The 16215-nt window shown below is 34.2% G+C and overlaps 1 protein-coding gene across 4 annotated transcripts in view; it reads right to left on the bottom strand.

The window, feature by feature from the left end:
• Positions 1-16215, bottom strand: part of LOC108703726 (paired box protein Pax-5-like) — a 133610-nt gene that overhangs the window by 92831 nt on the left and 24564 nt on the right. For all 4 annotated transcript variants that reach the window (XM_018239937.2, XM_041579984.1, XM_041579985.1 and 1 more), the window contains exons 3-5: positions 13644-13841; positions 9254-9318; positions 6454-6582 (exon numbers count right to left, since the gene is read on the bottom strand). In XM_018239937.2, coding sequence (XP_018095426.1) covers positions 6454-6582; positions 9254-9318; positions 13644-13841 — 392 coding nt within the window. The remainder of the gene's footprint in view (positions 1-6453; positions 6583-9253; positions 9319-13643; positions 13842-16215) is intronic.

Genomic DNA, 16215 nt, shown 5'->3' with positions numbered 1-16215 from the left:
CTGATAAAACTGGTGTGTTTGCTTCAGAAATTCTACTATAGTTTATATAAACAAATTGCTGTGTAGCCATGGGGGCAGCCGTTCAAGCATAGGATACACAGTAGATAACAGGTAAGTTATAAAGGATCTCAATACTACAGGGCTTATCTGTTATGTGCTATGTAACCTGTGCCTTTTCCCCTTTTTTTTAGCTTGAATGGCTGCCCCCATGGCTGCACAGCAGCTTGTTTAAATAAACTATTGTAGTGTTTCTGAGGCTAATACACTAGTTATACCAGTGCAGTATAACAGTGCATTATATTTTCTTCATTTTAAGGCTTTTCACTTTTTGGTGTTATTGTTCCTTAAAATAAACAAGTTTTGCTTAATGAATCAACCTAAAACAACATACTTTACATTTTATTACATTTTAGATTCCCTAAAACCAGCCCAAATATTTACATTGATGTGGGGAAAGCTACAAAAGGGAAGCTGTTAAGATTGCTGTTTTAATCTCAGTTTTTTAGTACAGGTATGGGACCTATTATCGAGAATGCTTGGGACCTGGGGTCTTTAAAGATTATTTAAAACCAATAGTATCGTTTTGCTTTCAGTAAGGATTAATTATCTTAGTTGCGATCAAGTGCAAGCTACTGTTTAATTATAACAGAGAAAAAGGAAATCAGTTTTAAAAAATTAAATTATTTGATTAAAACGGAGGTGAGAGACTTCCTTTGTCGCTTTCCGGATAACAGGTTTCCAGATAATGGATCTCATACCTGTATATGCGTACAAATCTTGAATGATAGTGTGCAGACTTACATATTTACTACAGTTAATAATACATGTATATGTCCTTTGAAATATTTTGCATTTATTACATTTTCCTTTTTGTTGTTGTCAGTAAATGGCTGGCATTTAAGGAGTAAAATATCTAGCCTTCGATTGTGACATGTCATCAACTTAGTGGTAATGAAATGAAATAAATGTATTCAACACATACAAGCTATTGATATTTCCCAGTGTTAAAAGTGTATCACACCCTTTTACATCATTCCCCATATAGGACTATACAGGATACAAAGCAAGCAAGTCTTGATGTTTTTTAAGAATCCAATATTTTGAACAAGAAATCTCAAGGAATGTTATAGTTCTTGAAACCAAATTAAATGTTCTTTCTTTTAATCCATTTATACTACTCAGAAATCATGTTTCCGCTTTGTGTCAGTCTTCCATTATTTGTCCGATCTCACAAAGTGAAAACGACTGAACCCCTACTAAGTCACATCTGCTCTGAGTCCATATTATTGCAGGAAAAAAATATGACACCCTGAACCCTATAAACTAATAAAGATTGTGCGATCTGGCTTGCCCCTGTTGTTACCAGGCAGGCAACCCACTGGGTTAAAGGCTGGTGACATCTGTTTAAAAGATGTCAGGAGTTAGGAGGACAAAGAGGTAATAAATCAACTCTATACAAGTTACTTAGCTGAAATTCTATTTTATGAGTGCGGAAGCCAAGAGGCTAGCTCCAAACTTGACAATAATAGATATAGAAAGTTTAAAAACTGCCAACCTTTGTAATCGCTTGTTTACTGTTATCTTATACTTCTGTCTCTAGAATTAATCTTCCTTTATTTCAGTTAACTGAACTTAGATTATTTTCTTTTGCTAGATATATACATTTATATATTAAAACAGTGTGGAAGCCAGTTATAAAGGTGGTACTACACTCAATATGGTGACATGAAACATAAAACATGATTCAGTGCTAGCTGGCAAGCCAAATCATAACAATATGGGGGTTATTTACTAAAACTCAACATTTTCTCATTATTCTCAACAAATCCAACCAAACTCCCATCCACAATTTTATCTTATTCATCATAAAATAACTGAATAAATTCAATGTGGGAAAAGACACCTTAAAATCGTGAAAACATTTGCATCAAACTAATTTTTTTACGAATAATCACCCGAAAACCACTAATTATTAGATTATCATATAAAACCCAGCACAGATTATATCTTCCAATTGTAAAAGGGACATCTGCAATTGACTTCTACATGACCTTCACAGGTTTGAGATGGAGTATTTTCTGATTCTGACTTTTAGCAGCCTCGGTGTATAAAAAATCTTGAAAAAAAAAAATTTTTTTCATAAAAAATTAGTGTTTTCCCCTTTAAAGCCCTGACCAGAAAAATTCGAGTTTTAGTAAATAACCACCTTTATGTTATGGTAACACTGTGAGTTAATGCTGCATGTAATTGTGTGCTTAAAGGAAAAAAGGAAAACTATACCCCCAAAATGAACACTTAAGCAACAGATAGTTTACATCATATTAAGTGGCATATTAAAGAATTTTACCAAACTGGCATATATATTTAAGTAAATCTTGTCCTTTTACATCCGTTGCCTTGAACCACCATTTTGTGGTGGCCTGTGTGCTGTCTCAGAGATCACCTGACCAGAAATACTACAACTCTAGGAGGCCAATTCACCAAGCTCAAGTGAAGGATTCGAAGTAAAAAAAATTCGAATTTCGAAGTGTTTTCTGGGCTACTTCAACCATCGAATGTACTACTTCGACCTTCGACTACAACTTCGACTTCGAATCGAAGGATTCGAACTACAAATCATTCGACCATTCGACCATTCGATAGTCGAAGTACTGTCTCTTTAAGAAAAAACTTCGACCCACTAGTTCGCCACCTAAAAGCTACCGAACCCAATGTTAGCCTAAGGGGAAGGTCCCCATAGGCTTTACTAAGTTTTTTTGGTCGAAGGATAATCCTTCGATCGTTGGATTAAAATCCTTCGAATTGTTCGATTCAAAGGATTTAATCGTTCGATTGATGGATTATTTGATCGAACTTTTTGCGCAAAATCCTTCGACTTCGATATTCGAAAGTCGAAGGATTTTCATTCCCCAGTTGAATATCGAGGGTTAATTAACCCTCGATATTCGACCCTTGATGCATCGGCCCCTAACTGTAACAGGAAGAAGTGTTGAAGCAAAAGACAAAACTCTGTCTGTTAATTGGCTCATGTGACCTAACAAGTATGGTTTGTTGGTATGTGTGAGAGTACAGTGAATCCTACGATCCCAGGGGGCAGCCCTTATTTTCTAAAATGGCAATTTTCTATTTATGATTACCCAATGGCACATATTACTAGAAAAGTAAATTATTATGAAAATGGTTTATTTACAAGAAGCAGGGCTTTACATATGAGCTGTTTTATGCATTATATTTTTATAGAGACCTACATTGTTTGGGGGGTATAGTTTTCCTTTAAGGAATATGGATTTAAACCAAATTAATTTATGTACATCAGCATATACATCTAGAGAATTCTTTCACACCAGTATGACTTAGAGGGAGCTTCACCAAGGGGCAGATTTATCAAAGGTCTGGGTGAATTTTCGAATGAAAAAAAAATTCAAAAATTCGAATATCTAAATTTATCATGTACTGTCTCTTTAAAAATTCGACTTCAACCATTCGCCATCTAAAACCTGCCAAATTGCTGTTTTAACCTATAGGGGACCTCCTAGAACCTATTTGGAGTCGATTGGTGGACTTTGAAAAATCAAATTCGATCGAATGAGGTATTCCTTCGATTCATATGATTCAAATTCAGCCAAATAGGGACCTATTCAGGGGCGATCCTGGCCCCTCTGCCGCCTGAGGCAGCAGCAGTTGCTGCTGCCCCCCCTCCCCCAGAAATTCGCTCTTAAAGTACCAGGAGCAGCATTTTTGTTGCCCCTGGTACCTAGTGGGGCGCTGCCGCCTGAGGCGAAAGCCTCAACTCGCCTCATTGGCGAAGCACCCCTGGACCTATTCAATCAGAACTGACCTATTCGACTAAAAAAAACTTTGACTAAATTTTGGTTCAGTGTGTGTGTGTGTGTGTGTATATATATATATATATATATATATATATATCAAAATGAGAGAAGCATGGGATTACTTGTTGTTGAAATGCAACTGAAGCTATCATAACTTTTCAACTTTGGATAAATATCTACTGGTAATTCAATCTTTAACAGTGTTCCAACTTCAAGGAAAATATTTTGAAGCCTTTATAAATAAATAAATCCAACATCACTTAATCAAACCTGTGAAGAATGCTGAAGTAATAAACATTGGTCATTCGGCATTTGAAAAGTAGGGTCCTGTATTTGAAATACTAAATGAACAACATACAGTGATACAATTTTCCACATATCATTCATCTCAGTTTAATCAATTCCTTGGAATTATATCTGAGAAACTATGGAGTACAGGAATTCATTAGACAAAATTCTTAAATCCGCATTACACTGGAAAAATTCGACAATGACCCCTAAAACACTGATAATGACTTCATTCTCCACATGCACTGTTTAAAAATGAATTGCAAATTTTTAATAAAAACAACATTTACAGTAGGTCGTTTCTCAAGGACCTGTCTTTTTAGCATTTATTTACCATATTTTTGTATTTAGCCTATTAGGGGCATTGAAGCACAAAGGCAGGTAACAGTTATGTTCCTTATCCATAAGTTTTCTGACTTTGTTAGAAGGTACTGACTGACTGCACTGTACAGGATACATTTACCCTTTGAAAATCTCTGTTGTTCTCAATCACACTCTCCCCTTATGATGTCAGGATAATTACAGTTTCTGCCCTTTTGGGCCAACATAGGCCTTTAACACACACATTCAAGCAGCAATCAATGCACTGTGGCGGATTAGGGGTAGGCTGCTTATGTGGTACATGCCTGGTGCCCCCAAGCTTTGCACCCTAGGCATGTGCCTCTCCTGCCTGCTTGAAAAGCTAACCACCACCATGTTGGTTTGCATAGAGTTATTGGCTGATCTGGAGCAATATTGGACCACATTGCTACATGGTGATGCCACTATGGAATTATTTGTTGGATCACTCCACTATCTGCCATCTGAGAATGTGGCTAAATTGAATAATATTATATTATTATAATTTAATTTCCCCCATTTTAAAAAAAAGAGGCTCTTGCAATTGCCCAGCCTGTATCAAATCAAATTGTTAGAATTTGTTATAATCAATTTATGGAAAATTTGTGTTACAATGATACATTTGTTGCTAGATTTAAAAATTGAAAAAAAAGGCTCACAGAACTAAATTTGCTAAAAGAACATGCTTCTGGCTTGCCAATGCTTTGCTGAGAAATAAGCAATTAAACTAATATTTCAGTAAGAAATCCATTTACAGGGTCATTACTGCTACCAAACAACCTGGGTGATTACATTTTACTACCCTCAAAAGTCTATTGTCTGATCAACAACCCTTGTCTTGCTAATAATGAAATGTAAGGGTAATGGTCTAAAACTTTTTGGAACTTTTTGGAACATGAAAGTGAATTCCTATCTTGTATTAAATGAGCTGAAAGCATTAAACAATACGGTGCATATCTTGTATAGTCTTTTACATGTGTTAAATGATGCAGCTCAAAATATTAAGCCAAAATTACCTTTAGGATTATGTTCCGTAAGATTCTATCAGTATATGAATGGACAGTAAACATAAAAAGCTTGTTAACACCTATGAGTAGAACCCTGACCTTTTTTATATTTCTCTGCCGCTATTATTTCCATTGCAACCATTTTTTCCCTTGTAACAGGTCAACAATTAATAAATGAAAGTCATTGATTGAATGAAAAAAAATTCTTTAATATAAAGTTGTGTTATCTGGAACCAAAGCAAAGAGTAGTCTACAAATTATGGCAAACTTGTCCAGGTTTTCAGTAACCAAAAGAGATTAGTAGTAATCGCAGTCAATTTCCAGGCAATAGTTCAAAAGGCAAGCAGAATTGAAGCAAGTCTCAAGTTCAGGCAAGGTCAAAAAGTCCAGGAATAAGGAACAAATTTAGGAACACACAGGAATGCTATTCACAATTTACAATGATCACTTAACACTTAACTATAAGTCAAAATCGATCATGAACATATGATCTATGGGATGATATCATTGTCCCAAGAAGTTATCAATGAATACATGCAAGTCCGGTGAGTGTGGATGTCTTTCATCCTTACTTCTATAGAATTGGTTTGGTGAATATATAGACACTAATTATTATATGTCAGTATTAACCTATTTTTACATGAGACATATTATGGAATTTTGAGGTGTTTTGACTGATAAATACTTGATTTGACCTCTGATAAAAGTATTTCTAATGAGACTTACATCATGAATTTGGGTATAACAAACACCCAATATAAATCAGTTGCAAGTTTCATATAAAGCAATGAACTAATCTCTCTTTGTAAGGCTGCTATTCTGCGTGCTATTGAACCCATAAACTCTTTATCAGTTATGAACCTACAGTATCGACGGTACACATTTCAAAACGTTAAACGCAGCAGAAACCATAGATGTAGTCCCTATTTTACACATAAATAATACTTGTATTTAAGAACACATTGCATGGGAAAAAATGGTAAGGTTACCTTCATCTCTTTTGCGCTTGTTAGTCTCTACATTTGATGATGTAATACCCAGAATTCCACTGATAGAATAAGATGATCCGGCTGAATCAGTGTTTACTGAAGAGACCTGAGTCACTGGTCCAGTGGACACTAAACAAAAACAAACAGAAATATATATATATAAATTTCAACAACTTTTTTTTCTACCGTGATAGAGAAATGTGATGAAGGCCAAGAAGAGTGACTCTAGAGTTTTCGAGAGTTTTGTGCTTAGTGGAATATGGCTGTTTCTGTCCTATCACTTAAGAACAATAATCCTTTTGCCATTCTGTATTTATAACTCCAGAATTCCCTTTTTATACTTTGTTGAACAGAAGTATTAAGATATAAATATATACTGTCTTGCCAGTTTCCAGCCTTGCATCTATAAAAGGGCCTTTACTCACCCTGAAATTTGTGAGAAAGACAAGTTACAAAGGTGGAATGTATAATATTATGAAAATAAAGGAATTAAGTTGAAATAGGTGTTTTTAATAAAAATAATTAGCAGGAATGTTTAAATATGGGATCTCTGGATGATAGTGTTCATTGAATAATGACAACATTAATAAAGACATTTCTTATTGCTTTCTAGCTTATGTGACATTTTCATTTAATTACATAAAATGCATCATTATAATTAATAATAAAATATTACTCTCACCTAGTTCTTTTTGAGTATAAGTATTTCACAGTTCTGAAACCAAACTGGTACATTAAATACTGATGCAGGGAACTAAAGTAATCGACAATCAGCAAACTGTCAATGGAAGTCTAGCAGGTGGAATTTAGCCAGAAGCAACAAATGTTATTTTTTTTCCTTTGGTAAAGATCTTAGAGTTGAAGGAATAACTAACTAAGGTATTGCTTCAGTGAATCCTTTGTATGAAACTCCTCATGCTGACCCGGGTAAGGCTCCAATGGGAGGAACAAATAAGTCATTGGCACTACGCAGAATGCTAAATAGGATGAAGGTATAAATCCTCCATCCTTTTGGGGAAACCCTTTTAAGAAGGATTACCAAGACAAGACTGCTTCGTAATGATGTGTGATCATCAATTTGCATCTATAAAGAGGTATAAAGCTAAGAGAACATGGGGACCAAGCTGCGCATTAAGCTTGCAGTCAGTATACTGTTTTCATACCAGCTCCCTAATGCAGTCAGTTTATTGGAATTCCAACTTATATACTTAACACACTGGAATACATTTCCAAAAAACATTACAGAAAAAAGTTGAAGACCTGTGACAGAAATTGCATGATTTGCCTGTGGACTATTTTAGCTTTTGGGGGCACTAGTGTCTCATCTTATTTGTACTGCGGTGTTCAATGTGTGACCAGGGGCTTAAAAAAAGAGCAAAGGGATTCAGAATATAGGGGACATGGTGGACAACCTGATGCAATATTTTAATATCTGTTTGCAAAATAGCTGATCTCCCCCAAGGCATGGGTGTTTTTGTACCCAGTAACACCAATATGTGCGGAAAAAAACAAAACAAAGTACAGATAGCATAGATTCCACCCTGGATCATTTTAACTCATTTACATTTACTGCAGAAATAAAATATAAATGAGAAATACCTCCCCTACACTAACATATATGCAAACACACTGCCACGTCTTTTTTTACTGTAATTTGGATCTTCATACCATATACTTTTGTACTAGAAAATATTAAATAAACCGAATAGGCTGGTTTTGCTTCCAATAAGAATTTGTTACACCTTAGTTTGGATCAAGTACAAGGTAGTATTTTATTATGACAGAGAAAAAGAAAAAAATTTTTTTAAAATATGGCTTATTTCGATAAAAATGGTGTTTATTGGAGACGGCTTTCCCGCAATTCAGAGCTTTCTGTAAAATGTGTTTCCAAATAATGGATTCCATTCCTATATAGTCATATTATGTTAATTTGTGTAATTAGGCTAAGAAAAGTTTAATTTAATTAAAGGGGTGTGTCATAATATTCTTAATTAAAGTGCATACTATCAGCACGACAAATAAATAAATAAAGTGGAAAATATTGTGCGTTTGGATGATTGATCTCCATCTAGCACCTCACTAGTATTAGGTTCATTAATGCAGGTACATAGGATGCCTCTAAGTTACAAAAGAAGTTTAGGATACTGTACAGACAGAAGCAGAGGGTTGTATCACTCCATGTAAAACTTAATAAAGAGATTTGTTTTAGCAAGTATATGGCCATAGTCAAAAAATAAAATTGTATTTTTGTTAAGTGCAGGCATTCATGTAGCAAAAGAAGGCCATTAACCATCCAAATCCCAATTCTTGTTGGACTTATTATGATTGTAAAGAGGCAAAGGGATGTTAGTTCAGATTTGGTTTCAAAATTGAGTTTTCCCACCTCTCCATTAAAGATTACAAATGCAAAAAAATAAAAAATAAATCTATGGTTGAGAAGAACGCATTCAAACTACTTTCTGGCTAATGGTGCATAAAATGTTATGAATACGTTTTTATTTTTTGATTTATTACTTTAATTATCAAGCATTTCTCAGTGCCCCGTTAGCATTTTTAGTGTAAATTTCAATTTTCTGTCTCAGGGTGAAATCTATTTATCATAATAATCAGTAAAATACAAAACGTTTTAACACTATTTGTAAAATTAATTTACCATGTTCAGCCCCTGGAGAATGACAAAAGACTTGTATTAGTATGTGAGTGCTAAAGTGTTTTATGCAAAATTATCTCTCCATACCAATAATTAAACGTTCCTAAAGCTTTCATTGTGTAATCATATTTAATATGAAATATTTCTTACCTATGCTGTGATTGGATGGAGGGACTTGCTGATTTGTTGGCTGTTGAACCTTAGTTCGGATGATTCTGTGTTCATGTAAAAGGAAGAATCAAAACGGTTAAACGGAGTTACACAGATCAGACACAAATTCAATTAGTAGTTAATTCATATAGCCACCAGTCTACTTTCCACTACATTATATATGCTGTCACACTCGAGGTTTGGTTCTGTTAAAGATACTGCTTCACTACTGGTCCTGACTGCATATGTTGTCAAGATGAGCAATAAAGAAACTAACTAGCACTGGACACACAGCTATAGCTTTCAATAGCAAATATGCTTCCAAATTATATTCTATGATTAAAACATTTCATAGAAAACTGAAACATGATGTTTAAGACAACGACTGGATATCATCTATAGTAATATGGAAGAAATAATTTTTGCACAAGGAAAAGATGCACATATGCAGTATCTCATCATTAAACTATTCTGTTATATATTCTGTATATATTCTATAATATAACACTGGGATACACAGTTTCAATTAGGTCGTACTATGTTTGTACTTAAATTACTGCATCAGTAAAAGGTCAAAATGGGTATGGGCATTTCTCTCAACTTGGATAACATTACATTTAAATACTTTGCTTCAAGCAATGTATGTGTTATGTTAACGGCAAACATAGTGACAGCCTGCGAAACAGCATAGCACATACATTATAAGGTTATACTATGGGAAAACCAAGTTTTACAAAGCAAGAGTCCTTATCCCAGAAAACCATTGGAAAGAAAAGAGTTACATAGCAAACTTGATGGCTGATATGTCTACAAAGAATTTAATATAAAAGTCTCATACTGTTTAAAAATATCAATCATGAGGAACACGTGAAGTCATGGCTTATCTGATATAGTAGTTGGTGTTTATGAGACTGATCTATTAATTAAATAGCTATATTTTTTATTTAATTTACTCAGCTCTTTGAGGAAATCCTTTAGGGCTTACCCATGTGTGTGGATATATAACTTCAACAAAAGAACGAGGACAATTAATATTATGGATGAAATGAAGGTCATTTATTGAGTTGGATTTACAGCCACGTGAAGCAATATTTCTGTTGTCAAAAACAATTATGTCCATGTGATCATCCTTGACCATAAAATAAAATAGTAACATGTGATCTTGATGTCAAGATCCACTAAATGAACAAAGAGTAAGATGAAAGTTTTAAGTGAGTATCTATTTGAAGCAGGGTGTCCTTATCTTTCTAAGCTTTCGGCTCAATTTTGGAAACTTAATGCCAGCAAAATTTAGAAAGTCCAGGGGTGGTTTATTTCTGCCTGAATGGGTTAAAAAGGCCAGGCTACCAATAAATGTAGTCATGACATTAAAGGGGATGTTCACCTTTTAAATTAGCTTTTAGTATGATGCAGAGAACGATATACTGAGACAATTTGCAATTGTTTTAATTTTTTATTATTTGTGAGTTATCTAGCTTTTTATTCAGCAGCTCTCCAGTTTGCAATTTCACGAATCCGGGTGCTAGGATTCAAATTACCCTATCAACTATGAATTGATTTGAATAAGAGACTGGAATATGAACATGAGAGGGCCAGACTAGAAATATAAGTACTAAAAAGCAGCAATAACAATACATTTGTAGCATTAGAGAGCATTTGTTTTTTTAGATAGGGGCAGCGACCAACATTTGAAAGTTGGGAAGAGGCAGAAAAAGGTAAAAAAAAAATGACGTAAAAAAAATTATGCAAATCAATTGAAAAGTTGCTTAAAATTGGAATTGGTCATTACATAACATACTAAAAGTTTTAACATTTGTCAAACCATATGTAGTATACCAAACATGCAAAAAGTTGGGCAATCATATGGAGATTCAATTAATTAACCCAGAATATTTTATGGCAAACCTTTAAAAACTTCCCAATTATCAATGTAAATACTGTACATTGACAGTGAGTTATCAACTCATTCTAATGCTTAAATAAAAATACTTTAAAATATTGCAATGCAAAACTGTCGTTCATGACTGCACTACAGAACTGTTAAACATGGTTAGAAAATAGCCAGAGATCAGAGATCCAGTGTTTGGAAAATTCAAAATTGGCAATTTCATATTGTCCAATGTTACACTTATACACTAAACTAACCTATACATAAGCTCTATAACCAAAGTCATGGCTACCACTTTTTGCCGTTATTCTACTGCACCAAACTGGAAAAAAATGGTGTTTTGCAAGAACTCCATCTAGTGCAAAAAAGGCAGAACTACATTGGTCTATCTAAACATGGTCTGTTAGGTTTGAGGGGTAATAAATCATTTCTGTAAATGTAAACATTTTATTTTGGTTATAAACCATTAATTAACTATGCAGCAAATGTAAAATTGTGTTTTAACATACTACAGCCTTACAACACATTTCCACACCAGATCCCAGAATAAAACAAAGTGGAGGGCCCATTTTACAAGACCTGTCAAACCAAAACCCAGATGAACTTTTTACATTTTACTTTAAATACAAATATATGTCATCACTTGTGATCCTTCAGCTACTACTAAAATACAGCTGATGAACAGCCTAAGAGCATTAGAGTCCACTTTGGAGGAGACCTTCTTTGGTGAAAGTATTTTAAAGCTGCTTGTTGACAAGCTGTATAAATGACTGGATAAATATTAGCTCCAAGACAGCTTGGTATCCCACACTTTATCCAGACTTGTCTTGTATTGTCTTGTATTACATATTGGCTGGCAGTTAAAATGCTAAATAACAATAATGATTGATTTTTAGCCCTATGAAACACATACTGTAAAATGTGTTTTTTGGCGATTTTTTTATGGCAATTTATATGGCCTGATTTGTTGTAGAGTAGAGGTATACAGAGATATGGAGCCAATAAACCAAGGATTTATTGCTTATTCCTCAAGTTTAATACATTTCCTAGTCCCCTATCTGGAAGCACGTTCTAGCCAAAGCTCAATATCAATGCATAGTGAACAACCCTCTTTCTATATATGTGGCAAGATTAACTCAGCATTTTCCAATCCAGTCAATGACTGTAACAATAATATATTTTTTGATCGGATTTGTTAAATGTTTATTTTAAAAGATCATTAAATATAGTGTACCTTTATTTTAGATCAATGATTTTATTGTACCTCTATATTTATTTGTATGCAAATTGATAGTTTTAGAGAATGTTAATTATTTCCTGCTGAGTTCATTGTATTAATTTCCATATATTAAGAGACAGTGTAAAAAGAGAAACATACAGACACTGATGATATTATTATATAAAGTAACATTTGCACATATAGTATTAATAAATAACTAGCTGACTATTCAGAATTTTTGTCCAGAGTCTAAGCCATGCTGAAATAGAGGCTTTTTAAAGTTTTGCTTTCCAGTTGCTGTTTAAAAATTTTTATTCATATTTGAAAAAAAAAAGATTTTCTATTTGATCTAGTGAATTTAGGCCTAATAAGGACCTTATCCACTTTTAATGGTTTAGCAGACAAAGGTCTCAGGTATCACAGACTTTAGAAAAGTAAAGGTAAATGTAACTGCCTTTGGAGTACTTGTCAAATAGCAAGTAGGTGATACAGTATTCAGGGTTAAAGGGTAATAATATTTCTTGTTATTTTATGTCTTTCGCCAAGTAACATACTGCATGCGAGTCTTGGGCAGGCTGGAGCCCATTAGGTTTATTTTCAATGAGATTTTGCTCTCAGTCACCCTGAAACTCTCTGGAAATATGTGGGTCATAGACAGGGCTGAGCTGACTGCCCTAGGAATCCTGGCTGACCACCTTAATTCCCCCCACCGCTGCACACACTCAAGGGAAAAAACAAGCATGATCGGACAAGCACAGTGACAATGTGGTGGGGGAGCTAAACGACAAGTTGGAAACAGCCTACTCCTAGTTCTGGCCCTACTGTTCCTAATGAGTACAGGCTGGTGACCAATAATGACTCCCCTTCATATTAATATTTTAGTCTCCCATTTAGGAAAGATAATCTAGTGCTACTGGACCTCATAAGTCCCACTACAGAACATGAGCAGAACAGAGGGCCCACTCTTACAGAAAAAAATGTAGACAAAATGTAATAGGTGTCACATAGATCTAGGGTGGAAAAAAATAGTACTTATGAAAACTGTCCATTGCTGAGCCCACTGGTAAATCGTCTGGTACTCTGGCAGACTAGTCCCACAATGGTGCTTTATTTGTTATCAAGGGGCATTGGAGGTAATTATCATCTACAGTGATGTTGTCTTTTAAAACAGTTTATCAACTGTTTTTCAACCATGCATTTGCAAACTATTAGAGACCTGTTCCACAATATGAAATTAAGAGAAATGGTGTTATAAATAGTATTATATGGTTTTGGTCCATTACCTGTTTATGGAGCTGACGCTGGGAACAGTCTCATTGTCACACACCCCTTCTGCTAATAATCTGTCCCTAATCTCCCATGCAAACATGGTGGGATTTTGACGCTTGTAGTCAGCAATTTTGTCTACAACTTTGGGTGTTGCAACCTTTGGCTTTGATCCTCCAATCACACCAGGCTTTATACTTCCAGTTTCATAGTACCTGTAAAAATAAAATTTACAGCACATTTACAAGGTTACTATTGGTCCATTATAGTGAAGTGAGTCATTTAGAAGTTGACAATTTTAGAAGCAATTAGTTGAGCAAAAGGTTGAACCTGATGGATAATATTCTTTTTTTCAGCTTCAACTATTACTTTTCTGTGTAAATATACAGTCAGTTGAAATGCATTTCAAATTCTGGTATAATGGAATTTGAGTATTGCACATAATGTCATCTTGATAAATTTCCTTGCATTATCAGAAATTGCAGTACAGCAGTCAATATCATTTCTTCATAGCATAAGAATAAAAACAATATATGATTAAGGGATAAGCTAGGATCAAATATCACCAGAAAATGTGTGTGATTAATCAAGAGTGCTATAGGAAAACAAATCACACTTAGAACCATTTTATAGCGAACTCTCTGACAGTGAATTGCCGTTACTGGCAAAATGCTCCTACTTGAAAAGGTTTTATTATTGATGGTGCCGTTTGGCAAAATTGTCCTGTAGAATGAAATCCTGATAGAAATATCTTTTATTTTGCACGATGGCACCATTATTTTTCTTGTCATCTTTTACTCTTTGCATGATACTAGTTCTCTCTTGAAAAAACACAGGGTATAATGTTTTGGGAAAGGAAAAATTATTCCTGATAAGATGTCATCAAAAGCACATTTATACAAGTGGCAGCAAACCTTATATGCTGTTCAGTAAATCCCGAGAGTGCTATTAAAATCTTGCAGTCATACCACTAGAAAGTTGCTATATGTGTATCACAAAGTATGTTGTAATGTGGACAAGATTTGAACAAGACCACTAACTCACAGTAACCAATCATATTTTTGCTTTCATTATTCTCAGAATACAAGGCATACTGCTTGGTTGCCATAGTATACTATACAGAATGTGTTCATATCCCTAAATAAATTAGTTTGTTTCTCTATTTAATATTGTCTATATTGGTGAGAATGCACGAAAGATATGTAATAAAATCTCACAATACAAGCCCCAAACCATTAAACAAATGTATTACACATCAAATTTTATGAACATAATTATGCACTGTACATAAAGCTCTACTGTACATAGTAACACTATATAAATAAAGGTAAAGATACTGTACATTGTCAAACATTATTATTAATTTTATTATTATTATTATTATAAGAATGATTAATAAAAAAAAGAGTGCCTCCCCTGCTGTCCCATTATAAGGTTACTCTACAGTACAAAATAATATTTCTCAGAGAGATCATATTGTTACCAGCTGATCTCACAAAATGACTGGCCCTACTGTAAAAAAAAATAATGCCGGGTTTCAAATATCTGTGCAAAAGTATAAAAACTGAAGGGACTTAAAAACTGATCCCTGTGCCACAGAGAATAGTTACTAAAACAAAGTGCAAAATCAAACTTTGGGTCTCGTAGCTGATTTTGCAATGTCCTTCGGGTTCCCTCAGAATCCCGTTAACAAAAGGAATAATGTGTAAATGTTTCAGAATGTTGTTTTACGACAACAGCTAACACTGTGTATCTTTATATACTGTAACTTTGTGGAACTGCCATAACACTGCAGTGTACAGGAAAAGTTACAATTCTTAAAAAAAGGAACAATAAGCGTTAATTATAAGGCGTATCCTTCATTTATTTCCATTAAATAGATATTATCTAGGGCATACTGTAATATGTCCAGAATATCACTTCATTGCAGCTCTGTATTTACCACTTATAAAGTATAAATAAATATGAGTCACTTTCACTAAAGAGCAAGTCAACCCCAAAATAAAAATTACTAATTTTCTATGGTTTTTAAGTTATTTGTATATGTATTGCTACTGAAGGCAGTGATTTTCTGTCCCATTCTGTTCTCTGCCCTGATGGATCAGACTGTTGAAACAATGTAAGACAAGGAAGCTGTTTAACAGACCTGTCTTTGCTGGGGAACTAAGACTTTTGCAATATTGTTTAAAAAGTAACAAGGAGGAGTTAAGCAAATGCTGCTTTCAATAGCTTTAAAAGCACTGAAAACTTTTAATAAATGTTTATTGGAAAGTTGCTTAGAACGATGTTGTCTTTTATTAGGCATATTTTTATTTTCGGTTGACTTGCCCTTTAATTGTTTAATGGAATTTTTTTTAAAAAATGTAAACGTATTTTGCACCATTTTGGTTTTAAAGCCTTGAAACCGATTTGAGTCATAAGTGAATCATCTATTTGGCTCATCTGCACTTGTGACTCAAATAAGAGTTTCGGGGGGATTTTTAGGCGTTTGCCAAATTTGTGCACTTTAGTGGAACAGGCAAATGTTCCCCTTATAAAAGATTAACTAGTGAGCTGTTTCATGTTTTATATTAGTTATGTCTAGTAGTG

The sequence above is a fragment of the Xenopus laevis genome, chromosome 1S (genome assembly GCF_017654675.1).
Source record: "Xenopus laevis strain J_2021 chromosome 1S, Xenopus_laevis_v10.1, whole genome shotgun sequence".
Taxonomy (NCBI): Eukaryota; Metazoa; Chordata; class Amphibia; order Anura; family Pipidae; genus Xenopus; species Xenopus laevis.
Note: the sequence above shows the minus strand (reverse complement) of the source record. Positions and strands in the feature narration are given on the sequence as shown.